Genomic DNA, 17,788 nt, shown 5'->3' with positions numbered 1-17,788 from the left:
ATAACTACTGTGGATATTTATACACAGTCATGCCTTTGTAATAAGTGCAGAATGTGGTTTTGCATTGTCTTGTTGAAAGATGCATGGTTGTCCCTGGAACAGATATCATCAAGAAAGGAGCATACGCTGCTCCAAAATCTTAATGCATTTTTCTGTGTTAATGCCGACATAATGAAAATTACACTTCCAAAGTGAACTGACACACCTCTATAATGTCACAGACAATGCCTTTTTGACTTGTTCCTGATAAGAGTCTGGATGGTCTTGTCATCTTTAGTTTGGAGTGCACTGCATCCATTTAACAAAGTTCAGGTGATGGCCTTACCCAGATGCCTCACAGCCCAGAGAAGCTGACGCTGCCTCTGGACAATGTTAATGCAAGGCTTCTTTTTTGCACAGTAAAGTTGTAAGTTTTATTTGTACATGTAACTCCATGCTGTTGTGCTTGTCAAAGGTTTCCAAATGTAATCTCTTACCCATGTGGTTATATCAGCTATTGCTGAATTATGGTTCTTGGAGTAAGTGGTTGGAGGTCATGGATGTCCCATTTTGGTTTGCCTCTTGCCTTTTATGCACTGAAATTTCTTCGGGTTCCTTGAATATTTAGTGATATCATGCACTGGTTGTTCTCTCAACCAACCATAGTGAGTATAGTGGACCCAGAAGCTGAAGGGAGACAAACAGTGACTGAAATAACCCAGCTGATTGGGGACAGATTGGAGACAGGTGGAAACCAATAGGTGGGATAAATCAACACTAAAGACGTGTAGGGACCAGAAAGAATCCCAGAGGGAGATAGAGAGGGACAGATGTGTAAGGAACCTACAAGAACACCAGAGGGAGATAGAGAAAACAGAGGCTGAAGCAGACAGAGAAGGACAAAGGGCAGACTAAATCAAATAAACCTGATTACAGACAGAACAGACAGAACAACCCGACCAGAACCAGACCACGACAATCAGGAGTGATTTGTGATCAAAGGGTATCTGTAAGGGGGAAAGGGAAAGTTTACAAGATGGTTCTAAGGCCAGCTATGTTGTACAGATTAGAGGTGGTGGTGTGAACAAAAAGACATGAAGCTGAGCACGATATCACAGAGCTGAAGATGATGTGATTTTCTTTGAGAGTAATGATGATGATGGACAGGATTTAGTATAAACACACCCGATCGAAGCCATTCAGCATCATAAACCAAGCAGAATGTTTCATTCCTGTTGGGCTTGTTATTCCTGTTACAGCCATTCAGTGCTGACTAAAAGCAGACAGGGAGAGGTCCTGAACACTGTGCAGGACAGTGTCCCGCCTCATTTTTACCTTCGTTCACCAGGTGACACAAGTGGAATGGGTGTACACAGATGAAATAGTAAACTTCTCCATGTCCCACACAAAAATATTCAGATGTATCAAAGTGTGCATGCACATGGATCCAAGCATGTTCCATCTGTACATCCAGCTGAATGTGGAATTGAGCGCACATGCAGATGTACCAAACTCCTCTCTCCATGCCCTTATTTAAATATGCACATTTATGTAAATAGGCCTTGAGAAATGGGATTCCACCACTGTCCAATGATTCTACATGAACACAGAAAATAAATTACACCGAGTGTGGTCTACAGATGACTGGAGATGACATGGAGACAAATACTGAACACAGGGAGACAAGGGGCTTGTTAAGAAGCTCTACAGAACTAGTTTCACCATCAAGCAAAAAACAAAAAAAAAAAAAAAAAACTGACATTAATAATAACAACAAAATACATATTTGAATGCACACATGCCCAAATGTGCCCGCGCTGGTTTTTATTCAGAACAGTTACACAAATAAACTATATACTAGCTAAGCAGCCACCCATCTTGCACCGCGCCAGCCCCTAGCCTGTTCCCAACCCAACCCAATGCATTGCACATCACATATGATTTGTACATCGATGGAATGAAATTGTTTCCTATTAGCAAAGACAAATTCATCATGTGATGGCACCTTTATAGCAATCTGTGTGCAGTCAGTACCTCCAATTACATGAGAGAAACCAGCTCTCACTACAAATTGTGCTTTAATGTTGTAAAGTGAAGTGCCTGGATGACATTCAGATGACTGCATTCACACAGCTGGTGGCTCAGCACAAGGTTGATTGGTTGACACTTAACAGTTCCCAGCATCACCTCTATGTGTCGGCAGTGGATCAATAGCTGTAGAAACGTGTACGCAGCCAGGATTTTTGTGTGATGCACCACACATTTCCAAGGTCATTTCACTTTTGATGTATCTGAACATTAGCGAGGAGAAGGACGTACATCACGATTTTGTGCGTCTTTGTACATGAGGCCTTTGGTCTCTTCACGTGCCAGAGTTGGGGGACCATCTTAAAGAAACATACACAGACACCCAAAGACTTGAACGAAGGGAGATACCTTCAGACATGCCACCAATACCTCAGCCAGAACATCTGATGGATGACAGTCCCCCACGGTGGAGTGATACATGTGAACGTTACCACAGAGAAGGATGTACACCATGTTTTTGTACATATGCAGCCTTTGTACATGAGACCCCACATGTTTTTTTTTACTTGAAAAAAAATCAAGTTTAGACTCAGAGGAAGGGCTGATTGGTTTCTAAAACTGTGGCAACATTGTATTGATTATCTTGGATCAATGAAAACCTTTGGACCTGATAAAGCTGAATGTCATGGGTGTGTTTTGTGTGTTTTATTGCTTCATGGGGCATGTGGTTGGTATGTTAGGATTGGATGTTCGACTTGTAGCATATGTTTGATTTTGGTTTAGTTTTGTTTGTACTTGTGAAGAAGACGTTTTGTTTCTTGTTTATAAATGTTTTAAAAAGTAATTATATATATATATATATATATATATATATATATATATATATATATATATATATATATATATATATATATAAAACAACTGGAGGACTGCCCTCCATTGAGTACCATTCTAGTTTGTTCAGTGGCCCGATAGAGAGAGAGAGAGAGAGAGAGAGAGAGAGAGAGCTGCAGTGGGCAGCTTTGCTTCAGCTTTCAGTGAATCTTCTGAGAGGATTAATTCAGCTAAAGGTGGGGCAAAAAATGTGAAGGCTTGTGGCTGACAGGAGTGTAATCCTTACAGCAAGACACAGAGATGGAAATATCAAAATCTTTACGTGCGGGTTTATCTAATTTTGTTTGCAACTGACCGGGTAAAGAATACATTTTTTGCTTCGAAGTGGAAGTGATAATTATCAAGCCTATTTCACTTTGGTAAAGTTATCCTGTTTTCTGTTAATCAGGATTACTAAATGACAATATTTGACACAGAGATATTCACACTCTGGAATAGAAATGGTGCACAAACCTCTGCTTCCATTCAGTAAGTTTACATCTGAACCAAGTTGCACAGATTATGTTTTAAAAATAACTGGTGCATTTTGAGAAAAGTGGATGTAGGTTTATGTTACAAATAACAAAGCAAAAAACAAACAAACAAACAAACAAAACAAAAATCAAACCCCACACTATGTGTGTTTTCCTTTTCTCGTCTCTCAGCTTTTGCAACAAGCCTCCTTATATATGAGCTGACTGGTGCCACGGCTCCAAAAAACAAAGTACAAGGTAATTTGTCACACCCCGTCATCACTCTGACTGCTGACTACAGTTTTTAGTAGTTTGTCACACCCCGTCATCACTCTGACTGCTGATTACAGTTTTTAGTAGTTTGTCACACCCCGTCATCACTCTGACTGCTGACTACAGTTTTTAGTAGTTTGTCACACCCCGTCATCACTCTGACTGCTGATTACAGTTTTTAGTAGTTTGTCACACCCCGTCATCACTCTGACTGCTGTTTACAGTTTTTAGTAGTTTGTCACACCCCGTCATCATTCTGACTGCTGTTTACAGTTTTTAGTAGTTTGTCACACCCCGTCATCATTCTGACTTCTGACTACAGTTTTTAGTAGTTTGTCACACCCCGTCATCACTCTGACTGCTGACTACAGTTTTTAGTAGTTTGTCACACCCCGTCATCACTCTGACTGCTGATTACAGTTTTTAGTAGTTTGTCACACCCCGTCATCACTCTGACTGCTGTTTACAGTTTTTAGTAGTTTGTCACACCCCGTCATCATTCTGACTGCTGTTTACAGTTTTTAGTAGTTTGTCACACCCCGTCATCACTCTGACTGCTGATTACAGTTTTTAGTAGTTTGTCACACCTCGTCATCATTCTGACTGCTGACTACAGTTTTTAGTAGTTTGTCACACCCCGTCATCATTCTGACTGCTGATTACAGTTTTTAGTAGTTTGTCACACCCCATCATCATTCTGACTGCTGACTACAGTTTTTAGTAGTTTGTCACACCCCGTCATCATTCTGACTGCTGTTTACAGTTTTTAGTAGTTTGTCACACCCCGTCATCACTCTGACTGTTGACTACAGTTTTTAGTAGTTTGTCATACCCCATCATTATTCTCACTGCTGACTACAATTTTTAGTAGTTTGTCACACCCTGTCATCATTCTGTCTACTGACTACAGTTTTTAGTAGTTTGTCACACCCCATCATCACTCTGACTGCTGATTACAGTTTTTAGTAGTTTGTCACACCCCGTCATCATTCTGACTGCTGATTACAGTTTTTAATAGTTTGTCACACCCCATCATCATTCTGACTGTTGACTACAGTTTTTAGTAGTTTGTCACACCCCGTCATCACTCTGACTGCTGACTACAGTTTTTAGTAGTTTGTCACACCCCGTCATCATTCTGACTGCTGATTACAGTTTTTAGTAGTTTGTCACACCCTGTTATCATTCTGACTGCTGACTACAATTTTTTAGTAGTTTGTCGTACCCCATCATTATTCTGACTGCTGATTACAGTTTTTAGTAGTTTGTCACACCCTGTTATCATTCTGACTGCTGACTACAATTTTTTAGTAGTTTGTCGTACCCCATCATTATTCTGACTGCTGACTACAGTTTTTAGTAGTTTGTCACACCACGTCATCATTCTGACTGATGACTACAGTTTTTAGTACTTTGTCACACCACGTCATCATTCTGACTGATGACTACAGTTTTTAGTATTTTGTCACACCCTGTCATCATTCTGGCTGCTGACTACAGTTTTTTAGTAGTTTGTCGTACCCCATCATTATTCTGACTGTTGACTACAGTTTTTAGTAGTTTGTCATACCCCATCATTATTCTCACTGCTGACTACAGTTTTTAGTAGTTTGTCACACGCTGTAATCATTCTGGCTGCTGACTACAGTTTTTTAGTAGTTTGTCGTACCCCATCATTGTTCTTACTGTTGACTACAGTTTTTAGTAGTATGTCATACCCCATCATTATTCTCACTGCTGACTACAATTTTTAGTAGTTTGTCACACCCCGTCATCATTCTGACTGCTGACTACAGTTTTTAGTAGTTTGTCACACCCGTCATCATTCTGACTGCTGACTACAGTTTTTAGTAGTTTGTCACACCCTGTCATCATTCTGACTGCTGACTACAGTTTTTAGTAGTTTGTCACACCCCATCATCACTCTGATTGCTGATTACAGTTTTTAGTCGTTTGTCACACCCGTCATCATTGTGACTGCTGACTACAGTTTTTAGTGGTTTGTCACACCCTGTCATCATTCTGACCGCTGACTACAATTTTTAGTAGTTTGTCATACCCCGTCATGATTCTGACTGCTGATTACAGTTTTTAGTAGTTTGTCACACCCCATCATCACTCTGACTGCTGATTACAGTTTTTAGTAGTTTGTCACACCCCATCATCATTCTGACTGCTGACTACAGTTTTTAGTAGTTTGTCACACCCCGTCATTATTCTCACTGCTGACTAAAATTTTTAGTAGTTTGTCACACCCCGTCATCATTCTGACTGCTGACTACAGTTTTTAGTAGTTTGTCACACCCGTCATCATTCTGACTGCTGACTACAGTTTTTAGTCGTTTGTCACACCCTGTCATCATTCTGACTGCTGACTACAGTTTTTAGTAGTTTGTCACACCCCATCATCACTCTGACTGCTGATTACAGTTTTTAGTAGTTTGTCACACCCCGTCATCATTCTGACTGCTGATTACAGTTTTTAGTAGTTTGTCACACCCCGTCATCATTCTGACTGCTGACTACAGTTTTTAGTAGTTTGTCACACCCCATCATCACTCTGACTGCTGACTAGTTTTTAGCAGTTTGTCACACCCTGTCATCATTCTGACTGCTGATTACAGTTTTTAGTAGTTTGTCACACCCTGTTATCATTCTGACTGCAGACTACAATTTTTTAGTAGTTTGTCGTACCCCATCATTATTCTGACTGCTGATTACAGTTTTTAGTAGTTTGTCACACCTTGTTATCATTCTGACTGCTGACTACAATGTTTTAGTAGTTTGTCGTACCCCATCATTATTCTGACTGCTGACTGCAGTTTTCTAGTAGTTTGTCACACCCCGTCATCATTCTGACTGCTGACCACAGTTTTTAGTAGTTTGTCACACCCCGTCATCATTCTGACTGCTGACTACAGTTTCTAGTAGTTTGTCACACCCTGTCATCATTCTGGCTGCTGACTACAGGTTTTTAGTAGTTTGTCGTACCCCATCATTATTCTGACTGTTGACTACAGTTTTGAGTAGTTTGTCATACCCCATCATTATTCTCACTGCTGACTACAATTTTTAGTAGTTTGTCACACCCGTCATCATTCTGACTGCTGACTACAGTTTTTAGTAGTTTGTCACACCCGTCATCATTCTGACTGCTGACTACAGTTTTTAGTAGTTTGTCACAGCCCGTCATCATTCTGACTGCTGACTACAGTTTTTAGTAGTTTGTCACACCCCATCCTCACTCTGACTGCTGATTACAGTTTTTAGTAGTTTGTCACACCCCGTCATCATTCTGACTGCTGACTACAGTTTTTAGTAGTTTGTCACACCCCGTCATCACTCTGACTGCTGACTACAGTTTTTAGTAGTTTGTCACACCCCGTCATCATTCTGACTGCTGATTACAGTTTTTAGTAGTTTGTCACACCCTGTTATCATTCTGACTGCTGACTACAATTTTTTAGTAGTTTGTCGTACCCCATCATTATTCTGACTGCTGACTACAGCTTTTAGTAGTTTGTCATACGCCATCATTATTCTCACTGCTGACTACAATTTTTAGTAGTTTGTCGTACCCCGTCATTATTCTGACTGCTGACTAAAGTCTTCAGTAGTTTGTCGTACCCCGTCATTATTCTGACTGCTGATTAAAGTCTTCAGTAGTTTGTCATATCCCGTCATTATTCTGACTGCTGACTAAAGTCTTCAGTAGTTTGTCGTACCCCCTCATTATTCTGACTGCTGACTAAAGTCTTCAGTAGTTTGTCCCACCCCGTCGTCATTCTGACTGCTGACTAAAGTCTTCAGTAGTTTGTTGTACCCCGTCGTCATTCTGACTGCTGCCTGAAGTCTTTAGTAGTACCCCGTTGTCATGCTGACTGCTGACTAAAGTGTTCAGTAGTTTGTCGTACCCCGTCATCATTCTGACTGCTGATTACAGTTTTTAGTAGTTTGTCGCACCCCGTCGTCATTCTGACAGCTGACTAAAGTCTTCAGTAGTTTGTCGTACACGTCATCATTCTGACTGCTGACTAAAGTCTTCAGTAGTTTGTCGCACCCCATCATTATTCTGACTGCTGACTACAGTTTTTAGGAGTTTGTCGTACCCCGTCATTATTCTGACTGCTGACTAAAGTCTTCAGTAGTTTGTCGTACCCCGTCATTATTCTGACTGCTGATAAAAGTCTTCAGTAGTTTGTCGCACCCCGTCGTCATTCTTACAGCTGACTAAAGTCTTCAGTAGTTTGTCGTACACGTCATCATTCTGACTGCTGACTAAAGTCTTCAGTAGTTTGTCGCACCCCATCATTATTCTGACTGCTGACTACAGTTTTTAGGAGTTTGTCGTACCCCGTCATTATTCTGACTGCTGACTAAAGTCTTCAGTAGTTTGTCGTACCCCGTCATTATTCTGACTGCTGATAAAAGTCTTCAGTAGTTTGTCGCACCCCGTCGTCATTCTGACTGCTGACTAAAGTCTTCAGTAGTTTGTCGTACCCCGTCGTCATTCTGACTCTTGACTAAAGTCTTCAGTAGTTTGTCGTACCCCGTCATCATTCTGACTGCTGAAGAAAGTCTTCAGTAGTTTGTCGTACCCCGTCATCATTCTGACAGCTGATTAAAGTCTTCAGTAGTTTGTCGTATCCCATCGTCATTCTGACAGCTGACTAAAGTCTTCAGTAGTTTGTCGTACCCCGACATCATTCTGAGTGCTGAAGAAAGTCTTCAGTAGTTTGTCGTACCCCGTCATCATGATGACTGCTGAAGAAAGTCTTCAGTAGTTTGTCTTACCCCGTCATCATGCTGACTGCTGAAGAAAGTCTTCAGTAGTTTGTCTTACCCCGTCATCATTCTGACTGCTGACTAAAGTCTTCAGTAGTTTGTCGTACCCCGTCATCATTCTGACTGCTGACTAAAGTCTTCAGTAGTTTGTCGTACCCCGTCATCATGCTGACTGCTGAAGAAAATCTTCAGTAGTTTATCTTACCCCGTCATCATGCTGACTGCTGACTGAAGTCTACAGTAGTTTGTTGCATCCCGTTATCATGCTGATTGCTGAAGAAAGTCTTCAGTAGTTTGTCACACCCCCTTGTCATTCTGACTGCTGACAAAAATCTTCAGTAGTTTGTCACACCCCGTCATCATGCTGACTCATGACTGAAGTCTTCAGTTGTTTGTCGTACTGCTAGTTTTTAGTAGTTTGTCACACCCTGTCATCATTCTGACTGCTGACTGAAGTCTTCAGTAGTTTGTCATACCCCGTCATCATGCTGACCGCTAACTGAAGTCTTCAGTAGTTTGTCACACCCCATCATCACTCTGACTGCTAACTACAGTTCTTAGTAGTTTGTCACACCCGTCATCATTCTGACTGCTGACTACAGTTTTTAGTAGTTTGTCACACCCCGTCATCATTCTGACTGCTGATTACAGTTTTTAGTAGTTTGTCACACCCTGTTATCATTCTGACTGCTGACTACAATTTTTTAGTAGTTTGTCACACCCTGTCATCATTCTGACTGCTGACTACAGTTTTAGTAGTTTGTCACACCCTGTCATCATTCTGGCTGCTGACTACAGTTTTTTAGTAGTTTGTCGTACCCCATCATTATTCTGTTTGTTGACTACAGTTTTTTAGTAGTTTGTCACACCCGTCATCATTCTGACTGCTGACTAAAGTCTTCAGTAGTTTGTCGTACCCCGTCATCATTCTGACAGCTGACTAAAGTCTTCAGTAGTTTGTCGTATCCCATCGTCATTCTGACTGCTGACTAAAGTCTTCAGTAGGTGTCGTACCTCGTCATCATTCTGACAGCTGACTAAAGTCTTCAGTAGTTTGTCGTACCCCGACATCATTCTGACTGCTGAAGAAAGTCTTCAGTAGTTTGTCGTACCCCATCGTCATTCTGACTGCTGAAGAAAGTCTTCAGTAGTTTGTCTTACCCCGTCGTCATTCTGACTGCTGACTAAAGTCTTCAGTAGTTTGTTGCATCCCGTCATCATGCTGACTGCTGAAGAAAGTCTTCAGTAGTTTGTCACATCCCCTTGTCATTCTGACTGCTGACAAAAGTCTTCAGTAGTTTGTCACACCCCATCATCATGCTGACTGCTGAAGAAAGTCTTCAGTAGGTGTCGTACCTCATCATCATTCTGACAGCTGACTAAAGTCTTCAGTAGTTTGTCGTACCCCGACATCATTCTGACTGCTGAAGAAAGTCTTCAGTAGTTTGTCGTACCCCGTCATCATGATGACTGCTGAAGAAAGTCTTCAGTAGTTTGTCTTACCCCATCATCATGCTGACTGCTGAAGAAAGTCTTCAGTAGTTTGTCTTACCCCGTCATCATTCTGACTGCTGACTAAAGTCTTCAGTAGTTTGTCGTACCCCGTCATCATTCTGACTGCTGACTAAAGTCTTCAGTAGTTTGTCGTACCCCGTCATCATGCTGACTGCTGAAGAAAATCTTCAGTAGTTTGTCTTACCCCGTTATCATGCTGACTGCTGAAGAAAGTCTTCAGTAGTTTGTCACACCCCCTTGTCATTCTGACTGCTGACAAAAGTCTTCAGTAGTTTGTCACACCCCGTCATCATGCTGACTGCTGACTGAAGTCTTCAGTAGTTTGTCATACCCCGTCATCATGCTGACCGCTAACTGAAGTCTTCAGTAGTTTGTCACACCCCATCATCACTCTGACTGCTGACTACAGTTCTTAGTAGTTTGTCACACCCCGTCATCATTCTGACTGCTAACTACAGTTTTTAGTAGTTTGTCACACCCCGTCATCATTCTGACTGCTGATTACAGTTTTTAGTAGTTTGTCACACCCTGTCATCATTCTGGCTGCTGACTACAGTTTTTTAGTAGTTTGTCGTACCCCATCATTATTCTGTTTGTTGACTACAGTTTTTTAGTAGTTTGTCGTACCCCATCATCATTCTGACTGCTGACTACCGTTTTTAGTAGTTTGTCACACCCGTCATCATTCTGACTGCTGACTAAAGTCTTCAGTAGTTTGTCGTATCCCATCGTCATTCTGACTGCTGACTAAAGTCTTCAGTAGGTGTCGTACCTCGTCATCATTCTGACAGCTGACTAAAGTCTTCAGTAGTTTGTCGTACCCCGACATCATTCTGACTGCTGAAGAAAGTCTTCAGTAGTTTGTCATACCCCGTCATCATTCTGACTGCTGAAGAAAGTCTTCAGTAGTTTGTCTTACCCCGTCATCATTCTGACTGCTGAAGAAAGTCTTCAGTAGTTTGTCTTACCCCGTCGTCATTCTGACTGCTGACAAAAGTCTTCAGTAGTTTGTCACACCCCGTCATCATGCTGACTGATGACTGAAGTCTTCAGTAGTTTGTCGTACTGCTACAGTTTTTAGTAGTTTGTCACACCCTGTCATCATTCTGACTGCTGCCTAAAGTCTTCAGTAGTACCCCGTTGTCATGCTGACTGCTGACTAAAGTGTTCAGTAGTTTGTCGTACCCCGTCATCATTCTGACTGCTGACAAAAGTCTTCAGTAGTTTGTCACACCCCGTCATCATTCTGACTGCTGACTAAAGTCTTCAGTAGTTTGTCGTACACGTCATCATTCTGACTACTGTCTAAAGTCTTCAGTAGTTTGTCGTACCCCGTTGTCATTCTGACTGCTGACTAAAGTCTTCAGTAGTTTGTCGTACCCCATCATCATTCTGACTGCTGAAGAAAGTCTTCAGTAGTTTGTCGTGCCCCGTCATCATGCTGACTGCTGAAGAAAGTCTTCAGTAGTTTGTCATTCCCCGTCGTCATTCTGACAGCTGACTAAAGTCTTCAGTAGTTTGTCGTACCCCGTCGTCATTCTGACAGCTGACTAAAGTCTTCAGTAGTTTGTCGTACCCGTCGTCATTCTGACAGCTGACTAAAGTCTTCAGTAGTTTGTCGTATCCCATCGTCATTCTTACTGCTGACTAAAGTCTTCAGTAGTTTGTTGCATCCGTCATCATGCTGCCTGCTGAAGAAAGTCTTCAGTAGTTTGTCGTACCCCGTCGTCATTCTGACAGCTGACTAAAGTCTTCAGTAGTTTGTCGTACCCGTCGTCATTCTGACAGCTGACTAAAGTCTTCAGTAGTTTGTCGTATCCCATCGTCATTCTTACTGCTGACTAAAGTCTTCAGTAGTTTGTTGCATCCTGTCATCATGCTGCTTGCTGAAGAAAGTCTTCAGTAGTTTGTCATACCCCGTCATCATTCTCACTGCTGACTAAAGTCTTCAGTAGTTTGTTTCACCCCGTCATCATTCTGACTGCTGACTAAAGTCTTCAGTAGTTTGTCTTACGCCATCGTAATGCTGACTGCTGAAGAAAGTCTTCAGTCGTTTGTCGCACCCCACCATCATTTTGACTGCTGACTAAAGTCTTCAGTTGTTTGTCTCACCCCGTCATCATTCTGACTGCTGGCTAAAGTCTTCAGTAGTTTGTCGTACCCCGTCATCATTCTGTCTGCTGACGAAAGTCTTCAGTAGTTTGTCACATGCCCTCCCAGCTACATATGCTGCCTCCTGTTAGACAGGAAGTCAGTGTTCCACCTGCAGGCATGTCAAGCTTAGAGATCTTTCTTTGCAGCAGGGCTGGGATGATCGCATTGAAAGCAGAGCTGAAGTCCACAAACAGAATCCTGACATAAGTTTCTGGGGAATCCAGATGCTGGAGGGTTGTGTTGACAGCATCGTCTACTGACCTGTTGGCTCTGTAGATGAACTGCAGGGGAACAAAGTGAGGGTCAGAGATGGCCTTGAGGTGTGTGAGGACAAGGCGCTCGGAGGTCTTCATTACCACAGAGGTCAGGGTGATGGGTCTGTAGTCGTCCTGAAGTTATTTGTTTTATGGGGAAGGGGATGATGGTGGAGACCTTGAAGCGTGCTGGTACCTTGCATGAAGATTTTGAAGATTGAAGATTTTGTGAACACCAGGACAGTTGGTCTGTACAGTTCTTCAACATGGATGGGGAGACAGAGTCAGGTCTGGCTGCTTTGCGTGGGTCCTGTCTCTTGAAGACCATCCACACATTAGTAGCTACGGGCAGTGTGTACAAAGGGCAGGGATTTAATCAACGAGAGCTTGTGACTTGCACTTACTGGGAATTCCTCATTCATGGGAAATAACTGCAATCCCCAATGCTCATCGTGAGTGGGGTTCATCGAACTACCTGTGACTCTTGGTGAAAGGTAGGCACATGCTGATGTGATCAGTGTGGCACATGTGCAGCCCCGGACATCACAGATCTGAACGGCACTTGTCCCTCTAAAAAGTTGATGTCGACTGCACAGTAACTACTTAGCATGCCGGAGTCTAATTTGTTATTGGAATAAACCAGACAAATCACTCTACCAACTAAGAACAGCCATTCATCACCACCCACAGAATCGAGAAAGACCTATCAATCTGTCACTCCTTTCTGTGTCCAGGCCGGGTGAGGTTTTCCATGTTGAGAATAGCTACAAGATGTACAATTTATATCTGCTTACTTATGCAGGGACGAACAACTCTGGTGTGTCACCAGCTGGACAATGTGGGACGTGGGTGAAGGAGCCTGATGGAGGGCACTTCACATCACCTAACTACCCTGAGAAATATCCACCTGAGAGGGAGTGTATTTATATTATAGAAGGTAAGCCATTTGTTTTCATCAATTTATCCTCTTATTTACCTTCGACCTCTCCTTCTTCACATCTCTCTTTTTAATTATTTTTTTCTTAAACTCTCCTCCCTTCTCACCTTCTTTTGTCCAGCCTCTCCGCGACAATGCATTGACTTGTTCTTCGATGAGAATTACTCCATTGAGCCCTCCTGGGAATGTAAATTTGATCATATCGAGATCCGCGATGGGCCCTTTGGTTTCTCACCAATCATTGGACGCTACTGTGGGCAGGAAAGCCCGGCATACGTTCGTTCCAGTGGGAGGTACCTGTACATAAAGTTTGTGGCTGATGGTGAACTGGAAGCCATCGGTTTTTCTGCACGATATAACTTTACACACGGTAAGTAATGGAACACACGGTGTTCAACACCATTCTGGGATAACTGTGATATTTAACTCTGAGAAAGCTAATGACACTCTCCTGCATTCTGGTCAACTTTTCTTCATATTTTTCTTTGATACATCATCATATCTTCACACAATATTCTTAAAAAATATGTCTCACATTCAGAAAGCTGAGATTGTTCTCAACATTTTGATGTGCAGCATGCAGGCATTATACTAAAACAAACTACTTTCAAAGGGGAATTACTTAAAGGTATGGCAAATTTGAGAAAATACCCTGAGGGTTCAAAAGGTTAATGACCTGAGCTCCATGAACGAAAATGTATCTATTTAAGACATTTTAAATAAATCCTATACACGTACTTCCAACTTTTCAAACTGTGGTATGCCTACCAATAGTGGTACGTGGGCTGCCTCTGGTGGTATGCTGAGTCAATCAAACAAAGTAATTTCTTATGGTGTAATTAAGTCAGCTGCTTTATTTCAAATAAGGTGAAGTCTAACTCAGTAACTTTTAATTGAATCAATACAAACAAACAGAGCAGACTCGTCGTAATGAAGGATTTAACAGCTTTTCGGCTTTGACACTTAAACAAAACCAATCTGACACCGCTCTCTGCTGAAAGTGAAGCAAAATGAAACAATGCTTCAAAAGAGTTGGGTTATATCATAGAAACAGAAGATAAAAGAATTATAAGTAATATGTATACGAGTATGTCATGGAAATGAACAAGCGAAGCTCTTCAGCGTGTCACCATGTCATTTAGGTCCTTCAGACTTTTTTTTTTGAGCAAATGCTTCAGGGGAGCATCAGCATGGCTCTGCCCCCCCACCTTATTAAGCATTTTGCTTTTTTTTGCCTTTTAGCTTCTTGGGGAGCTCCACCTCCCAGACCCCCTTATTACAGCCCTCTTAACCCCCTGTCACTTTAAACATTTTTTTTTTAATGAAGATGTAAATTAATACTCAAACTTTTCAGCTAGTTGACAGTAGGGTTGTACAATATGGTCAAATGATCATATCTCAATATTATATCAGTATGATATACAATATGACCACGATTTCACACAAAGTGCAGCAACAGTGACAATGAAATATTCTTAAACAAAAAGGTAAATATACCACACTCATTTTGCACTCATCATAAGGTTAAGATACTGTGCCCTCCAAAAAGTCTTGGAACACTTGGAATTTCACACATTTTAATTTGTTTATGCCATTTTAAATACAAGAAATACAAAAAATATAAAGGATAAACATTTCTAAACTTATCTTCATTAAACTCAAACTGAAAGCAAATCTCTAAAACCTGATAAAACCTGTAAATAATAATCAGTTTTATTGCCAGTTTTCTTCAGACAAGTCAGGGGATGGAAACATGAACATTTTCAAGTCACTGAATATGTCTTGGACTTTATTTGCGTACATCAATTATGAAGAAATACAAAAGTTTCTTTCACTAAAACATCAAATCTTGGCTTTCATCTCAAATGTACTTTGTCAAATTGTAGCTGAACTTTCAGGTCTTCTTTTTACGAAAATCCTCCTCTACACCACTTCATCAGGAAGCTGGATTTTATATTTTTTATTAATTTATATCAAGTTGTAGAGATTTGCTTTCAGTTTGAGTTAAGGAAGATAATTTTAGAAAACAAATGTATTTGAAAAGGAATAAACAAATTAAAAAGTGTTCCAATACTTTTGAGGGCACTTGAGAAACACTGAGGAGCAGCATCTTATGTCTCATATACAGAATAGTGCAGCAGATAAGAGCATATTTAGTGTGAAATCCTGCAAATGGTGATACAAGCATCAAATTCAGCACAAATAATCCATAGACATGAACTCTTTTGAAAAAACTGATTGGCCGCTTGAATTTTCAATAGGCAGCCAGGTAGGGGTCAATTGAAGAATTACAAAGGGGTCAAAATTAAAAGATGCTCCAATCATACAGAAAACTACACCACATTATTTGCCTGATCATAAAGATTCCAAAAAGGTATAGTTTGGACAATCTGTGACTGAATGTTATGGAGTTATGAGGTAAAAGCAGTAAGAATGGTGAAAAAGGTCAGTTTCAGTTTGTACAGGGGTCAAAAGTTAAAGTTGCTCCAATTTTGGTAAAAAAATTATGCAAATTATTGGTTGAGTTAATCGGGTTTTAAAAAGTAACAGTTTGCATCATGTGTCATGCTTAGTTCATGTTACAGGGTAACATATGTCACATGTCACAGAATCCAATGGACATTGACCTTGTTTGACCTTTACTTTGGAGACCAGGCATTCAGCACTGTCAAAACTATTCCTTTTATTAATCCTATTAACTCAACCAATAATTTGAATCACTTTTTTTTTTTTAACCAAAATTAGAGCAACTCTTTACCTTTTGACCCCTCTGTACAAACCGAAATTGACCTTTGTCAACATTCTTGCTGTTTTTACCCCATAACTCCATAACATTCAGTCATAGATAGTCCAAACTATATCCTTTTGGAATCTTTATAATCCGACAAGTAACGTGATATAGTTTTCAATTTGATTGGAGCATTTTTAAAATTTGACCCCTGTGTAATTCTTCAATTGACCCCTATCTGGCTGCCTATTGAAAATTTAAGTGGCCAGTCGGTTTTTTAAAAGTGTAATGTCTAAGCTGTATTTATGCTGAATTTGATGCTTGTATCACCATTTGAAGGATTGTTTCAGTTATCTGATGCACTAATAAGCTAACATGAACCAACGTTAAACCAATGTTTAAGTCTGTTAGCTTAAACATGTGTATATAAGGCAACCCAAATTAAAGGAGAAATGCTGCTTTTAACAACCTGGACCTCATTTCTGGCATAAAATATGGTCATTTACTTACCAATATAAGTTTGGTGTGATTAGAAGGCCATAGTTCAAACGACGTGTTCAGTTCAAATCTTGAGGCAAACATTTTTCTTCTTCTACTAAGGTGGATTACAACTTTTTGTGGTACACAGCACCAACCACTGGACAGGAGGAACCTAGCAGTCAATGTGACTCACTAACTTCAAAATGCAGCTCTTTCAACTTTCAGGGTTGTCCAGTGAAACCTTTGGCTCCGCTCTAGCCCCACCCATGCCAGGAAGTGTTCAACATTTGACATTTCCTGTTTCATTTTGACTGAAAATTTGGCAGTTCTTGTTTGAGTGTGAGCTTGCCAATGAGTTCCTGTGAGATTCCATGGGAACTCGTCTGTCAATCCAGGAGGTGTCGATCCCGAACGTGTGAGACATTTGACATTTCCTGTTTCACTGTGGTTTAAGAATTTGGCACTTCATGTTTGGGCCACAGTGTACCATGCGCAAGCTTTGCGCCGCTGCACGTTGCTTCACTCATAGTTCTAGGCTCGGCCATAGAGTTATGTGTATGTGTAGCGGCTGCTTTGCACTGTGTTGTTGTGTTGACTCTTCCCACTCACTCCCCTCGATACGCAAATTCATGATCTCCAGCATGGGAGGTGGACTCTCTGACCAGTCAGCCAAAACCCAGCCTCTGGCCTGAGTGAACAGAGCATCCTTTGGCTAACAGAGTGTGGCCTATTGACTACCACTTGCACAGCAACTTCTGCTGCCCTCCGTTACACTAATCCACCCCCCTTGAACCTCATTCCCATTCATGTCACAGCACCAGTGCAGCAGCTGCTCTGCGTTGTGTTGTTGGGTTAACTCCTCCCACTCCTTCCTTTCTGGACGTGAACTCACAATCTCCTGTATGGGATGTGAATGCTCTGACCAGTTGGCCAAAACCTGGGCTCTAAGGAGTGATGCCTATTGACTACCACATGCTCAGGGTCTCCTGCTGGCCTCCATCACACATGCTCCAAGTCTTCTCCACTTTTTTGTGGGAGTGGTATATAACATAGTGAAGCTTCTTCCCATCCTGTCTGTGGCAGACATTCAATAACGGACTCTGTTTTTGTTGCTCTTTTGGTTTTTTTTTTGGTTTCTTCTGTTTGTAAAAAAATTGGTAAAATTTTGTAAAGCCCTTGTAGCTGTTAGAATGGCCTAAGCAGTCGGTCACCCCTCTGAGTCTGGTCTACTTGAGGTTTCTTCCTCATTAAGGTCCTTTATCATCAGAGGGAGTTTTTCTTACCATTGTCACCTGTGTGCTTACTCGGG

At 41.3% G+C, this 17,788-nt stretch overlaps 1 protein-coding gene across 1 annotated transcript; it reads left to right on the top strand.

Moving 5' to 3' along the window:
• Positions 1-13,067: 13,067 nt before the first annotated feature.
• neto1 (neuropilin (NRP) and tolloid (TLL)-like 1) lies at positions 13,068-17,434 on the top strand. Its single transcript, XM_034182580.1, has 3 exons — positions 13,068-13,271; positions 13,393-13,641; positions 17,406-17,434. Exons 1-3 carry the CDS (start codon positions 13,106-13,108, stop codon positions 17,432-17,434), a joined length of 444 nt encoding a protein of 147 aa, XP_034038471.1. The 5' UTR covers positions 13,068-13,105.
• Positions 17,435-17,788: the final 354 nt, after the last annotated feature.

Source organism: Thalassophryne amazonica, chromosome 12, assembly GCF_902500255.1.
Source record: "Thalassophryne amazonica chromosome 12, fThaAma1.1, whole genome shotgun sequence".
NCBI lineage: Eukaryota > Metazoa > Chordata > Actinopteri > Batrachoidiformes > Batrachoididae > Thalassophryne > Thalassophryne amazonica.
The sequence above is the reverse complement of the archived record's forward strand: the minus strand, read 5'-3'. Positions and strand labels throughout refer to the sequence as shown.

What these genes read in the sequence shown, in the direction of transcription:
- neto1 (XM_034182580.1), top strand. Translation starts at nt 13,106, where the DNA reads ATGTACAATTTATATCTGCTTACTTATGCAGGGACGAACAACTCTGGT. An exon ending in GTGTATTTATATTATAGAAG is followed by an intron (nt 13,272 to 13,392) that starts GTAAGCCATTTG and finishes TCTTTTGTCCAG; the next exon opens with CCTCTCCGCGACAATGCATT. An exon ending in ACGATATAACTTTACACACG is followed by an intron (nt 13,642 to 17,405) that starts GTAAGTAATGGA and finishes TGCTCTGACCAG; the next exon opens with TTGGCCAAAACCTGGGCTCT.